This window comes from Suricata suricatta, chromosome 17, assembly GCF_006229205.1.
Source record: "Suricata suricatta isolate VVHF042 chromosome 17, meerkat_22Aug2017_6uvM2_HiC, whole genome shotgun sequence".
Classification (NCBI taxonomy): Eukaryota; Metazoa; Chordata; class Mammalia; order Carnivora; family Herpestidae; genus Suricata; species Suricata suricatta.
Genome location: NC_043716.1, coordinates 52,490,509 through 52,511,971, shown reverse-complemented (window position 1 = coordinate 52,511,971; position 21,463 = coordinate 52,490,509). Strand labels below are relative to the sequence as shown.

General features: G+C 42.7%; 1 protein-coding gene across 3 annotated transcripts in view; it reads right to left on the bottom strand.

Annotated features, from left to right (window-relative positions):
* RAB37 (RAB37, member RAS oncogene family) overlaps positions 1–12,831 on the bottom strand; it is a 58,298-nt gene extending 45,467 nt beyond the window's left edge. For 2 of the 3 annotated variants that reach the window (XM_029928945.1, XM_029928948.1), the window contains exon 1: positions 12,256–12,802. In XM_029928945.1, the coding sequence (XP_029784805.1) occupies positions 12,256–12,321 (66 nt within the window). In that variant the 5' untranslated portion in view covers positions 12,322–12,802. Of the gene's footprint in view, positions 1–12,255 lie in introns of all 3 variants that reach the window. The other variant, XM_029928949.1, reaches the window with a different exon arrangement.
* Between the last annotated feature and the right edge of the window lie 8,632 nt (positions 12,832–21,463).

The window sequence follows — 21,463 nt, the reverse complement described above, 5'->3', positions numbered from 1 at the left end:
GAGGGACCTTGGACAATCATGAAATGTCTCTCAGGGTCCAACGACTCCTCTGCAGTTTAAACAAAGTGCCACACCCTATGTTCTGTTATTTCAAAGTAACCAAAGTAACCTTCTGGTTCCCAATGTGGGACCACGGGTCCCCACCGATATCCCTCTAGTGGATCCTAGCTATCTCTGAAAGGTCTCTTGGAGCTAGCACCCACGTGACCCATAGAAGACCCCTTCAAGGCTTTCTTAGAGCAAAATGTTAGCATTTATTTATTGAAATGTTTGTTTATTTTGAGATAGAGAACACAAGTTGGGAAGGTCTCTCTCTCTCTCTCTCTCTCTCACACACACACACACACACACATACGCAGAGTGAGAGAGAGTGAGAGAGAGAGAATCTCAAGCAGGCTCCATGTTGTCAGCGCAGAGCCCAGCATGGAGCTCAGTCTCATGAAACACAAGATCACGACCTGAGCGGAAATCAAGAGTCAGATGCTCAACCAATGGAGTCACCCAGATGCTCCCCAAATGTTAGCATCTAGTAAATATGAATGGTGATATATGGACATTTCCTTTTTGCTATGATATTCTCTGTACCTTTTGATAAGCTTCAACATTTCAGAATTAACAACAGATTTTCATGTGGCCATACAATGGAAAACTATCCAGTCCTTAAAAATAACAAGGGTGAAATGTGTACGACAAAATGCTGTGAAATGGATATAAATATATGAGTCCACCCTGAACAATGGCAGCAGGGGTATTAGGAGTGATGACTCTCATGCAATCGAAAATCTGCATATTACTTTTGACTCCCCCAAAACCTATGACTTAGTCTACTGTTGACTGGAAGCCTTACTGAGAGCACAGTTTATTAACACATATTTTGTATGTTATATGTGTTACATACTATGTTCTTTCAATAAATAAGTCCGAAGAAAGATAATGTTATTAAGAAAATCATTAGGAAGAGGAGTGCCTTGGTGGCTCAGTTGGTTAAGTGTCTGACTTTGGCTCCAGTCATGATCTCATGGTTTGTGAGTTCAAGCCTGGCAATGGGCTCTGTACTGACAGCTCAGGGCCTGAAGCTGCTTCAGACTCTGTGTCTCCCTCTCTCTCTGCCCCTCTCCGATGCATGCTCTGCCTCTCAAAAATGAATAAACATTAAAAAATTTAAAAAAAGAAAATCATAAGGAAGAGAAATACCATACTGGACTGGATGGTATTTATTGAAATAAATCTGCATGTAAGTGGACCTGTGTAGTTCAAACCCATATTGTTCAAAGGTCATTTGTATATATACATATTTTATTTTATTTTTTAAAAATAGTTTGTCAAATTGGTTTCCATACAACACCCAGTGCTCTTCCCCATAAGTGCCCTCCTCTATCATCACCACCTCTTTCCCCCCTCCCCCTTTCCCTTCAACCCTCAGTTCATTTTCAGCATTCAATAGTCTCTCAAGTTTTGCATCCCTCTCTCCCCAACTCTCTTTCCCTCTTCCCCTCCCCCTGGTCCTCCATTAGGTTTCTCCTGTTTTCCTGTTAGACCTATGAGTGCAAACATATGGTATCTGTCCTTCTCTGCCTGACTTATTTCGTTTAGCATGACACCCTCAAGGTCCATCCACTTTCCTACAAATGGCCATATTTCATTCTTTCTCATTGCCATGTAGTACTCCATTGGGTATATACATATTTTAAAGAGAAATTCCATTTTAATTTAAGATACATGTTTTGAAACAGTAGCATCACAGATGATTTCTTCTTTGTTTTGCATTTCTCAAACTTTGTAATTAGATATGTATTAATAATAATGGTTCTTGTTATTAACTAATAGCCACTAATAGAAGTTGACAGTCCAACACCATGCTCAAGTCACAAATACAAGTCTCATTTACTTCTTCCCCAGCCTGATGTGGGGAAGCCACTTACCCCAAGGCTGAGGCCTTGCCTGTCCATTTGTGGGTGTTCTGATCTGCCTCTCACAGCATACTTCCTGCTGCCCATGACCCTTGCAGATTGCCCTGCTGAGCAGCACCATTCCTTGCCAGTGAACGTTACTGGTGACACAGTGACCGCCCTTGGGGAAGTACTGATCACCCCTTTGCCATTCTGCCCAGAGCATAAGGTAGCCCTTCTTTGGCTCCTCACGGATCATCAGAAACCAGGCATGGAGTGAAACCAAAAGAAGCGGGTGCACCCAAGACAATAGCTCAGAACTACTGCATAGACTAAGGTTCAGACCCCTCAGGGGTTCTTACTTGCAGCAGCAATAGTTACATAACTTGGGGTTCAGCACAAAATGAAAATATGAGACTCCTTGTACAAAAATATTGAGATGATTTCAAGATAGTGACAGCAGGGTATTAAACCAATCATAGGACCCTTCCAAATGTGGAGCCCTGAGCACCTGCCCAGGTGGCACTGGCCTTGTTTGGGAGACTTCCATCTCATTTCTCATCTGCTTTCATGTGTGGACTGCTCATGCCTTGCCCTCACTGGAAGAATTCAGGCATCTTTACACCAAATGACCTTGGTCCCAAAACCAGGAGGAACTTCCCCTCATTCTAACCTGAGCCTTGTCTCCTGTGTCCTCATGCACTGTCCCTGCATCGACCTCCTCTTGGGGTGGTTGAAAGTTGGGTCATCTATTTCCTCTACAGGACAGCCTACGCCCACGTATAGGGTGATGTCTGGCTTCACAGCCCCAATAAACCAAATTGCTTTATAGGGTGACATCAGTTCATTACCTAAGTTTGATTGTTAATAAACTAAGTCTGGGTATCCAGTCTTAAATGGCACCATGTATGGTACACAACCCAGTTTCAGGGGGAGAGTGACAAGTTCAGCTCAGTTCTTTTTCAGTCACTTCTCGTTAAAAATTTAAAAATATTGGGACCCAGCCTTCCCGGGGATTACCATGGAGTCTTCTGTTGTTTTTGCATGACTAGTCTATAGTTAACACACCTCCATTTTCTCTGGAAACCACTCTCCCACTTGTGGTCAATAGGCCTTGGATAGGACTGATTCCTCCTCCAGGGATGGGCACGTGACCCATTTCAGTCAATGAGGGGTAGATCTAGGACTTCAGTGAAAACTAGTAGCTATGAGGATGTGACCTGCACCTACTGGCAATCATGTGACCCCACAAGGAGAAGCCTACCTGTGAATAAAGCCGAGTTAGAGGGAAGAATGTTGATAGAGACAGATGCCATCCATTGTCTGAGTCCTTGGATCCAACTGAGTAGCATCCCCAGCCTTCTCAGTTACACGAACCAATGAATTTTCTTTTCTTTTTTAAAGATGGTTTGCCTTGGGTTTTGTCACTGGCCATGAAAAGGATCCTGACCACAACAGTTCTCCTTTTACAGGTAACAATAAAACCTGTGCAGCTTATGCTCAGGGCTATGGAAATCAGATGAAACAACTTCTAAGCAGGTGTTTTGCAAACTGTAAAAGGTCATTTGGATGGAATGACCAAGGAAGTCCAATTGGTGAGTGGCATAGCCAGGACAAAACCTAGCTTTTTTTTTTTTTTTAATATACCCCAAGCCCTGTTCTCTTCTTTAGCTAATGAGCTGCCTCCTGCTCTAAGCAAATCAGTGAGCAGGCAGGTGGTGAACAGGGCAGGGAGTGGACAGGGCAGAGGATGGGCAGGGCAGGACATGTAGAGAGCAGGGGGTGGCTAGGGAAGATGGTGAACAGAACAGGTGGTGGATAGGGCAGGGAGTGGACAGGGCAGGAGGTGGGCCAGAAAGGCAGGTGGTGGTCAGGGGCTTCTCTATGTGGTCTTCTTTGTGTTTGTGGTGCTGCACCATGATGTCTGGCAGAGACCTGGTTCCTCAGGTATGGAGGAGTGAGGGTCTCTGAGGGCATGACTACAGAGCTTACCTGACCCCTTGCCTCTGTCTTCCCTAAGCCTCTCTTCACAGGCCAATTTGTCCTCCCTAGGGGTCAGAGCCCTGGCATTTTTGAGTTTGGCTGGATGTTTATTGGCTCAGGTGTTTGGTGATGTTCAGGGAGGGGGTGCCAGTTTTGCTTCTTCATCATCTGACTCCGCCAAGCTTGCGTCATGGATCTTTCCTCCAAGCACTTCTCAGAAGTATGCTGGGGAATCCCCTCCCCGTCTTGGACATGGACTGAAGGGGATTCTTGTCTTTGGGGCCCAGGGCCATTCTGACCTTCAGCACTGGGACCTCCCCCTGGAACTGCAGAATTTGCAGCCCTTCAGATCTGTCCCTGAGCCAGGACTCAGAACTTGGTAGACTGAGGGAGCCGTAAGCATTTGACCCACTTCCCACCGTGTGAGACAAGGAGGTTCATGACCTTTAAGAAGTCTTCATCGACACTGAAGTCCATGTGTCATATTGGGCTAAGGTCAGATGTGGCCTGAGTCATCTCTGTACCAGACCATTGACCCACCCTGTCTACCACACTCTCAGGTCCTTGCGGTTGGGGAGTAGGCTCTGTTCCTGTGTGCGCAGGAATACATAATACCCAGCAGAAGTTTGTTGAATTCATTCTCAAGATTGTCAACCAGCAATGTCTGGTTTCAAGGGGGGGCATGTGGGATGGGGCAGTGGTCTATAAAGTGGGCTATAAAGAAATGGACCCAATCACCCTTTTCCTCTTCCATGGTTCTCTCCCTTGAAGCTCAAATCTCTAAGGTCCTGACAAGGGCACCAAAGAAGATGGAGGCAAGGATGTAAGATGACAGCTGTCAGTGTGTCTGATGGAGGCTCCTGAAGAGGGAGCATCTCCACCTTTTTGCCCCCAATCAGGTTGAGTCCTGGGCATTCTCAAGCTCAATGGCAAGTAGTTCCTAAAGGAGTGCAGGGAAAGAGATGCAGAGAGAACAGCATGCCCCTTCCCCCACACTAGGGATAAATGCAGCCTGGGAGGCAGAGGGCAAGGTAGAGAGGACTCAGGGAAGAAGCGGCCACACAGGAGTTGCACATCCAGGCTGTGCTCATAGCATAAGCAGCCATCAAACCTTATCAGCCTGATTTCATTAAACATCTGAATCCTTCAAGTGTCCTTTTCTTCCCCTGCTGGATTTGATGCTTAGCAAACAATCCCCTGATGATAATGTGGTTTGGCATCTAGAGCAATATATCAGTCTTGTGAGTCTGATTAACACGAGCCCGCCTGGAGGGATGGATCCACTCTTGAGTGAACAAGCAAAAGCAGGCTCTGATCCTACAGAGCTGGGGGCTACACACTGGACTGCTGTCCATACCCTAAATGATGACAGTCTGCGATCCCCCTTGGCAAAGCCCTGCCTTCTCCTGACCCTGTCCCATCATTGCATCTCCAGCTGTCTGAGGTTTGAATCTGGGCTCTGCCACTTGTTAGCTGGGTGACCTCAGGTAAGTTTCTTGATGTCTCTCTGACTTGTTTATTCATATTTATTTATTTATTTATTTATTTATTTATTTATTTAATGTTTATTTACTTTTTGAGAGAGAGAGACACACACACACACAGAGTGCAAGTGGGGGAGGGGCAGAGAGAGAGGGAGACACAGGATCTGAAGCAGGATCTGAGCTGTCAGCACAGAGCCCGATGCGCGGCTTGAACCCCCGGACCAGGAGATCATGACCTGAGCCGAAGTCAGATGCTTAACTGACTGAGCCACGCTGGCACCCCACTTTTTATTCATCTTTAAAATGAGATTAAAATGGGGTTGCTGCAGGACTGAGTGATGTAAAGTCTTTAAAACAGTGCCTGGCACATTGCTTTATAAAGGGTCTGCTGTTATTCTTTAAATTCCCACAATAACTGCCTACTGTGACCTTCAGCAGTAACTTTATTTTTTTTCCATCTGGCCTCCATTCCCTTCTTTATAATATGGAGTTAATAATAACATCGACTGGAAAAAGCATGTGGTAAGTATTAAGTGTCATGGCATATGTTAAAGTACTTTATAAACTATAAAATGCTCCATAGATGAACCATGTGCTAATTTTTATCATTTATTATTAGCAATTATTAGTCCCACCGGGTCCCTCCAGATTATAGAGTAAAGGTGATTTTATACTTCTCCGTTCACAACCTAATGACACCTGAGAGGGGGAGCAGGAGAAGAAAGAAGAATCGCAGGAAAAACTGTCTCCCGCAGAGGGAGGAGGCTCCTGGGAGGCTGGCACAGGGCTCTGCCTCATCTGGACTGAGTCTTTATCAGCCATACCGTTTGTTCTGAAGGTTGAGGGCTTCTCAAGGTGAAGTTGGGCGGGGCTGGGAGAAGCAGGGTACTACCAGTCCCTGACGGTCCCCTGGAGGTATTGCTGTGATACATGGCAGATCTGCTTTTTAGTAAGCGGATTTTTGGGAGTGGTGTGGATGCAAAATTCAAATAGCAAAGGAGGAAGCGGGGGAAGAGGGTGAAGGGGAAGGGAAAGGTTTGCTTTGTCTTTAAAAGGCCCTTGACAACTAAAGAGAAGGAGAGATAGAGACCAAGAACACATTATCACTGACCCTGCCTATACCTTGTAAAAGGAGGTGTGTGTGTGTGTGTGTGTCTGTGTGTATGTGTCTGTGTGTGTGTGCGCGCGCGCACTGCTGGCAGCAAGAGACACCTGGGTGGCTGTCGGTTGAGCATCCGACTTCCACTTAGGTCATGATCTTACAGTTCCTGGGTTTGAGCCCTGCTTCAGGCTCTGTGGTGACAGCTCAGAGCCTGGAGCCTTCTTTGGATTCTGTGTCTCCCTCTCTCTCTTTCAAAAATAAATAAATGTTAAAAAAAAGTATACTATTGGCAGAAATGCAAAGTATTCAATTGCACCCTTATGTGGATGGATCAAACCTGAGGGCTGAAGGGGGAGGGGGGAGGAGAAGGGGGTGATGGTCATGGAGGGGGAGCACCTGTGGGAAAGAGCACTGGGTGTTCTATGGACAACTTGACAATAAACTATAAAATAAAAAAAAAAAACCCTGTTTGCTAATAAGCAGAAATACAAATAAGAAGAAAGGGAGCAGACTTTGGCACCAAGGTCAGTGACATAGGAATCAACTGCTAGGGGTTTCTTGAGCTCTGCCTGTTTTAACAATTATTTTCATAAGACCCTGCTTCCTTGAGGAGCAGGGTCAGGTCTAGGGACTTTTGGACTGGTACAGTTAGTTAAGGGTTAAGATTTCCAGATCTGTTGTTTGCTGCTGGCTTGGAGCTCTCTCACTTGGCCCCGGAAAATCTTTGGTTGGCCGGTGGGAGGACGGTCCGGAGCCGCGCCCTTCTCCCGGGAGAAACACGTTGCTTGAGTGCTCTGCAAGTTGGCAAAGGAGCTGTGAGCTCCATTCTCACTTGCCATCTCCAGGGACTCCTTCTCTTGCCTAAGAACGGAAGGCCAGAAGCAAGGAGCACACTGGGATTTGTTTAGAGCCCCCTCAAATTTCCTGTTTAACAGTTCCCCAGCCTGGTACTCACCTCTGGCTGTTTACTTCCAGCAAAGCTGGCTTTCCTGCCAACAAAATGAAGACAGTCAAAGCCATTCTCCAGAACAGCTTCTAGGAAAAAATGTTAATGGACCAACACTAGTGAGTCTCAGATATTTTCTCACAAAAGACACTAGGAAGCCCAAATTAGAGGGAGGAGTACTTGGGGAGGGAGGCCTGAAGAGTTTGGAAAATGGCTTTGAGATTTTGGACTGAGTCACCATCATTTCCTGCTAAGGTTGTCCAAGAAAACCAGCCAGCACCACTCCCCAAGGCAGCTGCCTGCTCTGGGATCTGGGCAAGGCAGACAAATTGGTCAAAGGAGTCCCATACCGGCCAGAGATCCTCAGTGACGTAACACACACTTCATTTATTTATCTGAAAGCTGCCAGAACAAGCGAGAGAGGAAAACAAGCAATGGAAACAGAATTCTAACAGGGAACAGCTAATTTTCCTGGCTTTTTTGTTTGTTCCTGAGCCGAGGATGGAAATCTAACAGCATTGAAGCTAGAGGTCTGGCTTTGCTTTTACATATTTTTTTCTTTAAAGACACTCCCCTCCCCCCACCCCCGCCACCATCAATGCTACCTTATTGAGGCAGAATGGACTCATTTTGAAAGTAAAATCTCCTCACCTAAGGGTAAAGGTTTTCCTGTGGAATCGAATTCTTTTACCACAAATTTGTGTTCCATTAACATTATTTAATTGAAAAAAAAGAAGTATAATGATAATGATGTGGAAATCACAGGATGAACAGTAGACAAGGAAGATGAAGGAAGAGTGCAAGTGAGGAGCGGGGTACTGGGATGGCCTCTTGGCTTTCTCACTCAGCTAGGAGAAGTGTTAGAGCAGAGTCAGAGGGAATGGAAACCCTTTATAGAACAGAGATTTTTTTTTGTCCTTATCTCCCTGATAATTCCAATTTTTTTTTCAACAAAGATTAAGCCCTGAATGAATAGATGGACATTCCAGATCTTTCTGCCCCCTGGTCAATGGTCTTTCTGAGATGCTACAGAGGAGAATGATTTTGGCTTAGTAATTATTTGCCCCTCCTGGAACAAGATTACATGTGGGTGTGCATCAGAGTGCTGGTGGTGTTGAATTAGGAATTAAACCTCTTTGTCTTGATTCACTAGCATCTGGGGCAAAGCTCTGTGCTTCATTTTCTAGAGTTCATGGTCAGGCCCTGGCACAACAAGAATCCAATCTTTGGGCTGATGCTAAGCTTCCAAGCCTCACCATAACTCTTGGTGGCTCTCAAGACTATCCTGGCAGAAAGAGAGGGCTAGGAGGTCTCTCAGTGAAAGAGAAGCAAGGTTGTTCACATGTTTTAAATTATTTAGTTGCATCAAATATTCAGATTTGTGAGAACAATAGCAACTCTATTTAAAAACTCCAAACATGTGATGGGTGAACTCAATATATCCAAGCAGTTCCTAGCTTCCAGCCCACACTCCGGGAATATTCTAAGAGTTACTCAGGCTCATCTGGGTTACCCTCTAACTCTTGGGACTAGCTAAAGTGCAAGGACCATCCAAGGGCTGATGATATTTGGCATATGTTTTCCATAAAAGTAAATTTTAATGAGAGGTTTTATTGTGTCCTCTGCCTCACCTTCCAGAGAAGGGAAACATTCAACTTAGAAAATCAGGGTTGGGATGTTCACATGGAAGTCTTGATGAGTGAGTGAGGTGGGCGCGTGAGCTTAATCCCATGGAATTGTGCCTGTGAAGAATGTGTGTGAGTGTGTGTTTCTGTTTATAGAACTGCTGCTCTTCTCACGAAGATTCATTATTCTAGGTGACACTCCCTGTGACGCCTATGGAAGTTGTTCTGGAGTCTGAGGTCTGTGTCCTAAAAACAACCACCATTTATTAAACGCTTCTTATATGCCAGAGAAATACATATTTACATCTACATGTCTACATTATATTACCTAACATCTTCCCTCAAAAGACAATAAGCCAGGTATTATTATTCCCATTTTATAGATAAGAAAAGTGAGGCTCACAGATGTCATTCAAAATCATATCAAGGTCTGTCTGATTCCAAGCCTGGGGTTTCTAGCCACCATACAGCAATGTGTCTTCTCTAGCAAGTTTTAAAACTATCCTACATGAAATCTGGCAGTCCTGCCAAAACATTAAATGCTACTTTCCTCTCTATAAAGGTAACCTCTGGGGAGGCAAAGGGTGTGTGTGTAGGATTCCTGGGAAGCAGGCAAGGTTCTGTCTCTACTTTGGAAGTGGTTGCTCCGAATTGCTCACTTTGTGATAATCCATCAGGGTGTGCACATATGATTTGAGATTTTCTTGTGTTCGTTATACTTCAATAAAAACGATCTTAAAGATGATTCTTTCTGGCAGCTGATGATGGAGGGGAATCTTACTTCCTATAGTCAATGTGTTCTAATGAATCAACACGAAATTCTTGGGCCCTATTACATAGCAAACCTAAGCATAATACAAGCATGTTTATTCCCTGCCCCTTTACATAAAGGTTCTTAGGTGGATCACATTAAAAAATCATTCATAATAACAATATCATATGGGGGGGAATCAGCATTATATGAAAAGGAAAACTTTCTATACATACGTAACTCTCTTGGATCCCAGAAGGTTTGAGTGCAGTTTTTGCTCTCAGGATTCTTACAATCAAGCTGAAGAAACCACACATTCACAAGTAGTAAGTACACACTTGTTTTCAAATATATTGGAAGTTGTGGGAACAGGCTCTCTCCCAATTTGGTGGTAAAGGAAGTGAAATTCTTGTGGGCTGCTTCCTCTATTTCACATGTGGGTCACTGAGGTGGGAAAAGTCACACTAATCAATAATATGAAAATTTTGACTTCCAAGTCTTAAAGCCCCCAAATGAATATTTACATCTTTATAAGATGGTTTAAACTTGGAGAGACTTATATATCTAATTACCAGGATGCTATTATAATTGATTTGTAATTATGTTTCTTTGCTTGAATGCACTTTCTCTTGGGGCTAGATTCACAACCTCAAAGAATTATATCTTACTCTAGTTTACTTCAAGCTGCAATTGTTTTAAAACTTCCTGGCTGGGGTAGTTGTTATAAATTTCTCTCTTTCTCTCTATTTTTAGGGGTTCAGGACATGGAGGAAGAAGTCATGTGGACTATTCAAACTTACAGATGCACTTCTGTCAGTTGATTTTCTTTCACTGTGTCAGAAATAGCCAGTGTGGGGGCACCTGGGTGGCTCAGTTGGTTAAATGTCACCTAACTTTGGCTCAGGTCATGATCTTGCAGTTCATGAGTTCGAGCCCTGCATCGGGCTCTGTGCTGACAGATCAGAGCCTGGGGCCTGCTTTAGATTCTGTCTCCCTCTCTCTCTGCCCCTCACTGCTCACACTCTGTCCCTCTCTCTCATGAATAAATAAACATAAAAAAAAAAAGAAATAGCCAGTGTGATGTAGGCCAATGCATTTGGAACTTTAAGGATTGGTTTTTAAAAAATAGTTTATTGTCAAATTGGTTTCCATATAACACCCAGTGCTCTTTCCCACAAGTGCCCTCCTCTAAGGATTGTTTTAAAATACAAATTCAAATAGTAAGTCTTGGGTGGGGTCTCAGATTTCCCATTTTTAACACGCTCTCAAGTAAGGCCAGTGCTGCTGGCCTGTGGATCACACTTGCACAGAGAAAACGGTATTAGACTTGGAGTCATAGTTCCTGGCTTTTAGTACAGGAATGCCATTTATTACCTTGTTTTCTTGGACAAGTCACTTTACCTTCTGGACTTTAGTTTCCTCAAATATAAACTGTGTAACAAGGGGAAAAAGTGGATCGGATTATTTCAGAGCTTGCATTCATGGAATTTTTATTATTTATTTAAAGTTTATTTATTTGTTTAAATAATCTCTACACCCAATGTAGGGCTCAAACTCATGACTTCGGGATCAAGAGTCATATGCTCTCCTGACTGAGCCAGCCAGGAGCCCCACATTCATGCAATTTTTAGAGTGATATTTTGATTTAAATAATATCCGAGTATAGGACCAGCAATTTTTCAGGGTTTTAGCAAAGTAGGAAATATAAGGGCTCAATGAGGAGGGAAGAGAAACGGATGAGGCAATAATGACTTCTTGTGGCATATACAGGCTCTGATTCTTTCAAGGTGATGGATTTTGGATTAAAAGACTTGCCTAGAGAGCGGCTACTTTTCCCCAGCAATCACTTCAAGAGGAAACCTACATTATTGAGGACTGAGTTGCATAAGAAATTTGAATGAGGGAAACAAGAGATGAGTTACAGCTTTGAAATAAGCAAATGCTTTCTGGTGAGTTGTGGCTGGAGGGCAGCTTTCTGGAGCCAGGAGGGAGTCTTATTTGAAAATAACAATTTCTGCTGTAGATCATTTCTATGTCTAATTTCACCCAAGTTGGCCAGGAATTCAGGTCTGTGACCACAACTCCCAGACCTGACAGGGCCAGAGCTTGTGAAGCAAGGTGAGAGGACAAACAGCCAACCAGAAGGGTCACCGACGGACAAGGGTGCTCAGGGTACACAGGAGTTCAAATGGATCAGAGGCAAGAACCGCAAGCGAGAAAGGGACACAGGTGACTTAAATGAATGAACGGAGATCCTGACAATCTGAGCCTCTGGCGTCGGCCCCTCCCCCAATGTTTACGCAAACCTGTTTTGAGCAGCAAACAGGATCGAACAGAAAGGGCTCCCAGGCTCACAGATATGGACGGGTTTCTCTTTAAGTCCCAAAGCCAAGTCAGGGGAGTGGAGAGAACTCTTGTTGACGGCGCCCTCTCCCAGCGTTGAGATGGGGGCAGGGGACTGCCGGAGATTCTTACCTTATGCAGGACGTGCTCATTGAAGCTAGCCCCCCACTGGTAGGAGTCCAGTCTCTGCTGGTCCATGCCCGGCGTGGAGCCCACTGCTTCTCGCTTTCCAGCGTTCTGCGTCAGCGCTCTCAGAAGCTGGGTCCAGGCTCCCCTGGGTGCGGCAGGCTCCGGTCTAGCCCCGCGGGCCCGGCCGCATCCGGGTCAGCACTGGACAGCTCTCGCAGAGGTTGCGACGCTGTACCCGGGTCGCGGTGGGGGGTGGGCGGGCAGGCGGCGGCTCCCCTTCGCAACCGCGGCGTTTCAGCACCAGGAACAGCGATAACGTTCCCCCAACGCCCGGGACCGGAGTTCTGAGATCCCGTCCGCTCAGAATCCCCTGTCTTGTGACTCCAAGGTGCTGGCAGAGATGCAAGATTTCAGTCTAGGTGGTGGTCCGTGTGTATCTAGTTCAGCTACCGGACTTCGGAGGCTCAGCGTCTGGCTGCGTTCCCAGGGCATTGCGGTTCCAAGAGCTCACTCTTCCTGATTCTCAGGGAACGAGCATCTCCGTCATACCGCGCGGCTCAGCTCTCCTCCCGTGTTTGCAGGGGCGAAGTCCTGTGATGCTGGCGCAGCTTCTGCTTTGGTCCCTGGACAGTTCCCTCCAGTATGTATGAGGTTCATAGATGATGGGCCTTGAGAGTCCTTGAGGTCCTGAATTATTTTGCAAAATTCTGCTTACCCGCATTTTCCCAGGGAGAGGGTCTAGAGCTTTAATCACACTCTCTAGCGTGCACGAGACCCACAAAAGGTAGGAACAACGGGCTCAGGAGAGGCAGAATGATGGTTTAATTAAGAGTCCAGGCTCCAGAGTTCAAATCTGGGCTCTGAAAATTATTAGTTGTATAACCTTGAGCAAGTTACTTAACCTTGCCTAAGTGTTCACAAAATAGAGATAATAATAGTACCTACCCTCTGGTGTTTTTCTGAGGATTTAGTAAGTTAATTCATGTAAATAGCTTAAAATGGTGCCTGACATATCTTAAGACTACAAAGAATGTTAACTATTTTGCTCTCTGGGCGGGGAGATGGGAAGCCCTGGCTAACTCATGTAAACACCAGGGGAGACCTTCTGTTGAGACCTTCCATTTGCAGTTACCTCACTATCTGGAAGAGGAGAGCAGGGGACTGGCCCCCGGGGAACTGGGGGCTGAGAATTTGGCTTTGGGGGTTTTCATATGATGAGCCTCGTGTTCAGCAGGAGGCTATCACTAGGCACAAATCCTATTCCCACTGCCATTGATCACTATGCAGGGAGAGGGCCAGGCCTAAGGTTAAAAGGATGTCTTTTACTCCTGAACTTCAGCTTCTTGAAATGGCCTTAGCCAAATCACTTCCGTCCTTTGGGATTATGTTTTCTCATAATCCACCATATTCCATAAATAAGTATGGAAATGTGTGCCTATCTCATTATTATTTTTTTCATGAACAGTAAATGAGAAAATGTACATGGAAGTTTTTCTTTTCTTTTAAACCATAAATAAAATCTCATTTATAAAGCATTCTTATTACTGGAGCCTGTAGATACTCAATGAGTAGTGATTAAATGAACAAATCCAGGGAACTGGTATGTTGGTGTGTCTGAGATTCTCATTAGGCTTATTATTGGGGTTCTTAACCTCAGGTGAATAGATAGACCCTTGGGGTCTTTAGGGAGTTGTGAACCTTTGAAAACATTATCAAAAGTTTTGCTTACATGCATTTTTCTGGGTACAAGTCCCAAAGATCTTATTATGCCCCAAAGTTGTCTATTCAGAAAAACTTATGGACTAACAGCTTGGAGAAGGTCTCATCCTAACTTCCTCTTGGGCTTCCTCACCATCCATGACTGTTGTAGATAAAAAGGTTCCAGAAGCCAATGGTTGTTTTGCCCTGAGTCTCACATTCCTGGGAAGGTTTACCCTTCTCAGGATCTGGTTCTGAGCTCTGAGGATTCAGAAACATGATTTAATCTGTTTGCTCAAGAGTTATGAATAGCACATATAATAGAGGATCCAAAGTGATCTGGAGTTGCTGACAGTAGACTACCCTGAGAAATGATATTTAAGCTGAAATCTGAAGAAAAAGTGGGCATCGATCAGATGAAAGGAGTGGTAGTGTGACTCTAGGAAAAGAGATCAGTGTGTACAAAAATGACATAGTTCAAGGAGATGAAAAAGACCAGGCTGACTGGAGCCAGAGAGAGCGGGAAGAAGGATGATGGGAGAAATCTCTAGGGAGGTAGATAAGGACCAGATCATGTGGGCTATGTTTAGGGTTTTGGACTCTATTTTAAGAACAATATGAAGCCATTGAAGACCTTTAAGTAGAGGAGTGATATGGTGAGATTTGGGATTTAAAGATACTATTTTTGTTGCTGTGTGCACTGGGAGCCAAGAATAAATTTACTCATTTTTCTTAATGATTTATAAAATATATTTATATATGAAGGACATTAATCTTTTCTGTCATAAATATTTTATTATTTTCTATAGATTTTTTCAATTATTAACTTTATGCTTTTGTCATACCATATTAACGTTTTTAATTTTTAAGTTTGGAGTGAGTAATGCATAGGCATTAGCCAGGCAGAGAATATCAGAAAACATATTGTTGAGTAAATAATAAAAGTAAAGGAAAACAATCACTATATTGTACACTTGAAACTAATATAACACTGTATGTTAACTATACTAGAATAAAATAAAAAACAAAAGAAGTGAAGGAAAATAGACATTCTTTAAGGAATGTGTCCATTTAAATGTAATAGGAAAAAGATCAATTTTCTTCATTCTAGGGCCCTTTATGTTCAAATAACTAAAACTACTTTAAAAAATGTTAATGTTTATTTATTTTGAGAGACCAAGAGAGACATAGCATGAGTGGAGGAGGAACAGAGAGAGAGGGAGACACAGAATCCGAAGCAGGCTTCAGGCTCTGGGCTGTCAGCAGAGAGCCTGATGTGGGGCTCAAACTCATGAACCATGAGATCATGACCTGAGCCAAAGTTGGATGCTTAACTGACTGAGCCACCCAAGCACCCCTGAACTAACTAATACTACTAATTTAAAATGACATACTTTGTGTGATTTTTGTTCTTTTAAATTTGCTAAGGTATGTTTTGTGATCTATCCTGGTGAATGTTTCAGGTGAATGTGAGAAGAATGTGTATTTTGTGATTGGATGGAGTAGTCTATAAATAACAATCAGATCGAGTTGATTGATAGTGCTCTTCAAGTCAACGATATATTGATTTTTGGCATGCTCGATATATCAGTTAGTGACAGAGGGTTTTGAAGTCTCCAACTATAATTGTGGATTCATCCTTTTCTCTTTTTTGTTCTGTTTTTGCTTTGTGTATTTTGACATTGTTTTTTAGATGCATACACATTTTTTTGAGAATTGACTCCTTTTCATTATTTAGTACCCTCTTTATTAGTGATAATTTTCTTTGTTTTAAAGTCCTCTTTGCCTGAAATTAATATAGTTAATCCAGTTTTCTTTTGATCAGTATTAAAATGGGATAACTCCCCATTCCTTTACTTTTAACGTATTCGTGTCTTTATATTTAAAATGGGTTTTTATAAGAGACTCTTAAATACGGAGAACAAACTGAGGGTTGCGGGGGGAGAGGGGAAAATGAGTGATGGGCATGGAGGAGGGCGCTTGTTGGGATGAGCACTGGACATTATATGGAAACCAACTTGACAATAAACTATAGTAAAATAAATATATAAATAAAATGGGTTTTGGTAGACAACATGTAGTTGTCTTTTTTTAAAAAAACATCCACTCTGATGATCTCTGTCATTTGATTGGCTTATTAAGCCATTCATATTTGGAGTATTATTGATATATTTGGATTAATGTCATGCGATGTGAATGTGTTTTTGTTTGTTTACTTATTTTTGAGAGAAGCAGGGGAGAGGCAGAGAGAGAGAGAGGGAGAGAATCCAAGCAGGCTGTGCAGAGCCCTATGTGTGGTGTGAACCCATGAACCATGAGGTCAAGACTGGAGGTGAAACCAAGAATTGGATGTTTAACCAAATGAGCCACCAGCCACCCCTCGAATTGCTTTTAAAGATTTAACTCTGGGGCTTCATCATATGCTCAAGGCTTATTTTTCAAGTTTTCTTCTATACAATCCCACAAACCTCTCAGCTACAGGGCTTTATTTTTCTGCTTTAATCTGACCTGGTTGCTTTCTGGGTCTGCTGCATGTTTGTAACTCTGACATTTCCCTTTAGCCTTATTCCTATGTGGCTTCAGTATTCCCTGTGGTTTAAACCTTCCTCTTTCTCAGTTAACTCCCTCATGAATTTGGCATACTTTTCTTGGTTTACTCTTTGTGGAAAGTATTTGAGGAAGCTACTTGAGAATGTACTGAAATAATCTCTTAAAATTATTTTTTATTTTTAAGCAATCTCTGCACCCAGCGTGGGGCTTAAACTCATAACCCCTAGACCACGAGTCATATGCTCTACTGATTGAGCCAGCCAGTCATTCCTCAAAAAACTTCTTAAAAAGGGAGCATGGAAGGTGGCCCTTCTGAGTCTTTGCATTTCTGAAAGTGTCCTTACTCTGTTCTTACTAGATTTCAGCTTGGTTTGGGATTCACAATGAAGACGATTTCCTATAAGACATTACTGAATTGTTTTCTGGTACACTAACAGGAGGTAGTATTGCTAATTTGAAGTGTTGCTAACAGAAGGTCTGTTGCAAGCCTAGTTCCTCAGCTTTGGAAATAGGCTGTTTCATTATTTATTGTTTTTGGCAGCTTTAAGGATCTTGTCTTAATTCATGATTTTCTGAAATTTTATGTTACTTTATATAATTGTATCCCTTTTTACATCTATTGTGCTGGGTGCTCAGTAGAAACTTTTTGTTCAAAGATGTGTGTCGCTTTTCCTCTCTGGGAAATTCTCTTGATTTACTTTTTTTTCTCCCCTTAATTATTACTATTATTTTCTGACGTTCCCAAGGTGTTGGGCTTTCTGGGTTGTTCTTTTTTTATTATTAAATAAAGAGGAGTTTATTTATTTATTTATTAAATAGGCTCCAAGCCCAACATTAGGCTTGAACTCAAGACCCTGAGATCAAGAGTCACACACTCTATGATCTGGGCTAGTCAGACATCCGTGTTCCTTTTGTTCTTTTGATTTTTAAATGTTTGTTTGTTTGTTTGTTTGTTTATTTTTGAGGGAGAGAGAGATCATTCAAGGAGGACAGGGGCAGAGAGAGGGAGAGAGAAATCCCAAGCAAGCTCCATGCTCAGTGCAGAGCCCAACATGGGGCTCAATCCCAGAAATATGAGATCATAACCTGAGCTGAAATCAAGAGTTGGAAGATCCACAAACTGAGTCACCCAGGTCCCCCCTTTTGCTCTTTTAAAAAATCTCACATTTTATATCTCATTGTCTATTTGTTTCATGAACTAAGACAGTTCCTCAATCTCAACTTTAAGTCCTCACATTATGTTTAAAAACTTTAGCAAGGTGTGCCTGAGTGGCTTACTTGGTTGAGTGTTGGATCTTGGCTCAGGTCATGATCTCACACTTTGTGAGTTTGAGCCCCACATCAAACTCACTGCTGTCAGAGCAGAGCCTGCTTTGTATTCTCTGTCCCCCTCTGTCTCTGCCCTTTGCCTGCTCATGCTCTCTATCAAAAATAAATTAGAAACATTAAAAAAAGTTTTAGCACAATTCCTTTCAATTTCCAAGAATTATTTATTTTTTGTTCTTAATTAAAATGTTTAAACTGTGATAAAATATACACAATATGAAATTTACCACCTTAAAAATTTTTAAAGTTTTATTTTCATTGATGTCTACACCCAATGTGAAGCTTGAATTCATGTCCTTGAGATTAAGAGCTGGATGTTTTACTGACTGAACCCACCAGGCTCCCCTGACTTTAATGATTTTTTAAAGCTTATTTATTTATTTTGAAAGAGACACATAGAGTATGAAAGGGGAAAGGGCAGAGAAAGAGGGAGAATCTCAAACAGGCTCTGCTGTCAGAGCAAAGCCTCTGTCGCGCTTGAACTCACAAAACCTTGAGATCATGACCTGAGTTGAAATCAAGAGTCTGAATCCTAACTCACTGAGCCACTCAGGCACCCCTTAATGATTTTTTCGTTTATTTATTTATTTTGAGTGAGAGAGAGAGAGAGAGAGTGAGCAAGTGAGCATGCAAGTTGGGGAGGGGTAGAGAGAGAGAGAGAGAGAGAGAGAGAGAGAGAGAGAGAGAGAGAATCCCAAGCAGGCTCTGCACTGTCAGCACGGACCCAGACACAGGACTCAAACTCATGAACCATGAGATCATGACCGGAGCCAAAATCAACAGTTGGATTCTCTTTAAATAGTTTGTTAACAAGTTGGTAAGAGTTGAACTCTCAACCGACTGAGCCACCCAGGCGCCCCACCTTAATGATTTTTAAGTGTGTTATTTGGTAATGTTAATTGCATTCACATTGTTATGAAACAATCTCCAGAACTCTTATCTTCAAAAAAAAAACCTGAACCCATTAGACAATAACTCTTTCTTTCCTGCCACCCCAGCCCCTGGTTACCACCATTCTACTTTCAGTCTCTGAATTTGACTACTCTAGGTAGCTCATTGGGATGGAATCACAGAGTATTTGTCTGTCACATAGAGTGTTTGTCTTTTTGTTACTGGCTTATTTCACTTAGCATAATATCTTCAAGACTCATCCATGTTGTAGCAGGTTCAGACTCTTCTTCCTTTTATTTTTTAAATGTTGTTATTTATTTTTGAGAAAGAGAGAGAGACAGCATGAGCAGGAGAGAGGCAGAGAGAGAGAGGGAGATACAGAATCTGACGTAGGCTCCAGGCTCTGAGCTGTCAGCATGGACCCTGACACCGGGATGGAACTCACGAACTGTGAGATCATGACCTGAGCTGAAGTTGAACGCTCAACTGTCTGAGCCACCCAGGAGTCCCAGACTCTTCTTCCTTTAAAAGCTGAATAATATTTCCATTGTATGTGTGTGCCAAATTTCTTTTTTCCCCCAGTTTTTGTTAATCTTTTTTAAAAAATTAAGTGTTAAATTTTAATTCCAATATAGTTAGCATACAATGCTATATGTAGTTAATATGTATGGTATTCAACAATTATATACATTACTCAGTGCTAGTGATAAGTATGCTTTTAATCCCCATGACCTATTTCACCCATCCCCAAACCAACCTCCTGTCTAATAAACATTAGTTATTCTCTCTATATAGTTAAGAGTCTGTTTCTTGGTTTCTCTCTCTTTTTTTTCTTTGATTGCTTTGTTCTTAAATTCCACATATCAGAGGAATCATATAGTATTTGTCTTTCTCTGACTGGCTTAGTTCACTTAGCATTCTACTCTCTAGCCCCATCCATGTTGTTGCAAATGGCAAGATTTCATTCATTTTTAATGGCTAAGTAATATTCCATCGTGTGTGTGTGTGTGTGTGTGTGTGTGTGTGTGTGTGTGTGATAACTTCTTTTATCCATTCATTTATCAATGGACACTTTGCTTCCATACTTTGGCTACTGTCAATGATGTTGCAATAAACATAGGAGTGCATACCACATTTCCAGCAACCATTGATGGGCACTTGGGTTGCTTCTACAGTTTGGCTCTTGTGACTAATGTGTCTGTGAACGTGGATGGACAAATATCTCTTCAAGACTCTGCTTTGAATTCTTTTGGGTAAATAGCCAGAAGTGAAATTGCTGAATCATATCGTAATTCTATTTTTAATTTTTTGAGGAACAATCATAGTCAATGCCTTCTTATACCTTTGTATTATGAAAGTGGTATCTTCTCAAATCTCCCTGTTTTAAAACTTCTCTCCTGTTCCTAAATGATTTCTACTTTGTTAGAGTCGGTTTTGCTATTTATTTTGTTTTTTTTCTTTTATTTTCAGATTTTTATAAAAGAATGCCTAAGGATTCTTGGTTACCTTCATGCTGAAGAATGAGGCATGGGAATGACTCTGAGATCTCTGTATGTGGGCAGGATATGCAGCAAGTTAAAGGTTTAGATGAGGGTCTGGGAGTTTGTGGTAAGTTGAAGAAGCCCTAACGCTGGAGTCAGCTGGATTGTCCTGGGAGCAGCGGCACCTATGTAACACGCCTAGTTGTCCCTGAACTAGACCCAACCTTTAAAAATTAACATTTATTGAACATTTAATATGTGCCAGACATTATGTTATCTTAAAATTTTTTTTTAATGTTTAGTTTTGAGAGACAGACAGAGCATGACTGGGGGAGGGGCAGAGACAGAGGGAGACACAGAATCCCAAGCAGGTTCCAGTCTCTGAGCTGTCAGCACAAGCCCAATGTGAGGCTTGAAACTCATAAACCGTGAGATCATGACTTGAGCCAAAGTCGGATGCTTAACCAACTGAGCCACCCAGGCGCCCCAGACTCTCCTTCCTTTAAAAAAATTTTTTATCTTTAATTCATTTTTGAGATAAAGCATGAGCAGGGAGGGGGAGAAAGTGAGACGCAGAATCCGAAGCAGGCTCCAGGCTCCAAGCTGTCAGCACAGAGCCCGATGTGGGATTTGAACTCATGAACTGTGAGATCATGACCTGAGCTGAAATTGGATGCTTAACCGACTGAGCCATCCGGGTGCCCCAAGACTCCTTCCTTTGAAGTCTGACTCATTTAATCGGACTAGTAATCCTGTAAAATAGTTATTGTTGTATCTATTTTACAGAAATGGAAACAGGGTCAGAGAGTTTTAGAAAGCTCACATAGGAGGCTGGAATTGAACCTAGGAACATGTGACTTCAGATTCTGTACTCTTAAGCAATATGCTACGTTGATTCTGAAATTTTGAGCGGAACCTCATGTGAGGATTAAGTGGCAGTTTCGTTTTGGGTCACTAAGGAAATAATCTATAAACTGTAGCAACGAATGTGAAACAAGAGAATGGTTGAGTTCAATGGATTTGATGAAAATATACAGAATCAATTCTACAAGGATTTAATGCTGCAGGAAGTTGTAAAATGGAGGGATGGGATGGGTTTTCTAGCACTAAAGACCCAGCAACACCTCTCTTCTATCGAAAGGCTCGGCGCTGCTCCCACGGCTAAGCTCTGGGCTCTTAAAGTGAGTGAGAAGTGCACCTCAGGGAAGGCGCAGCCTCTACATGCAGCCACCTGCCCTCTCCTCACCCGGCAAAGCTTGGTAGGG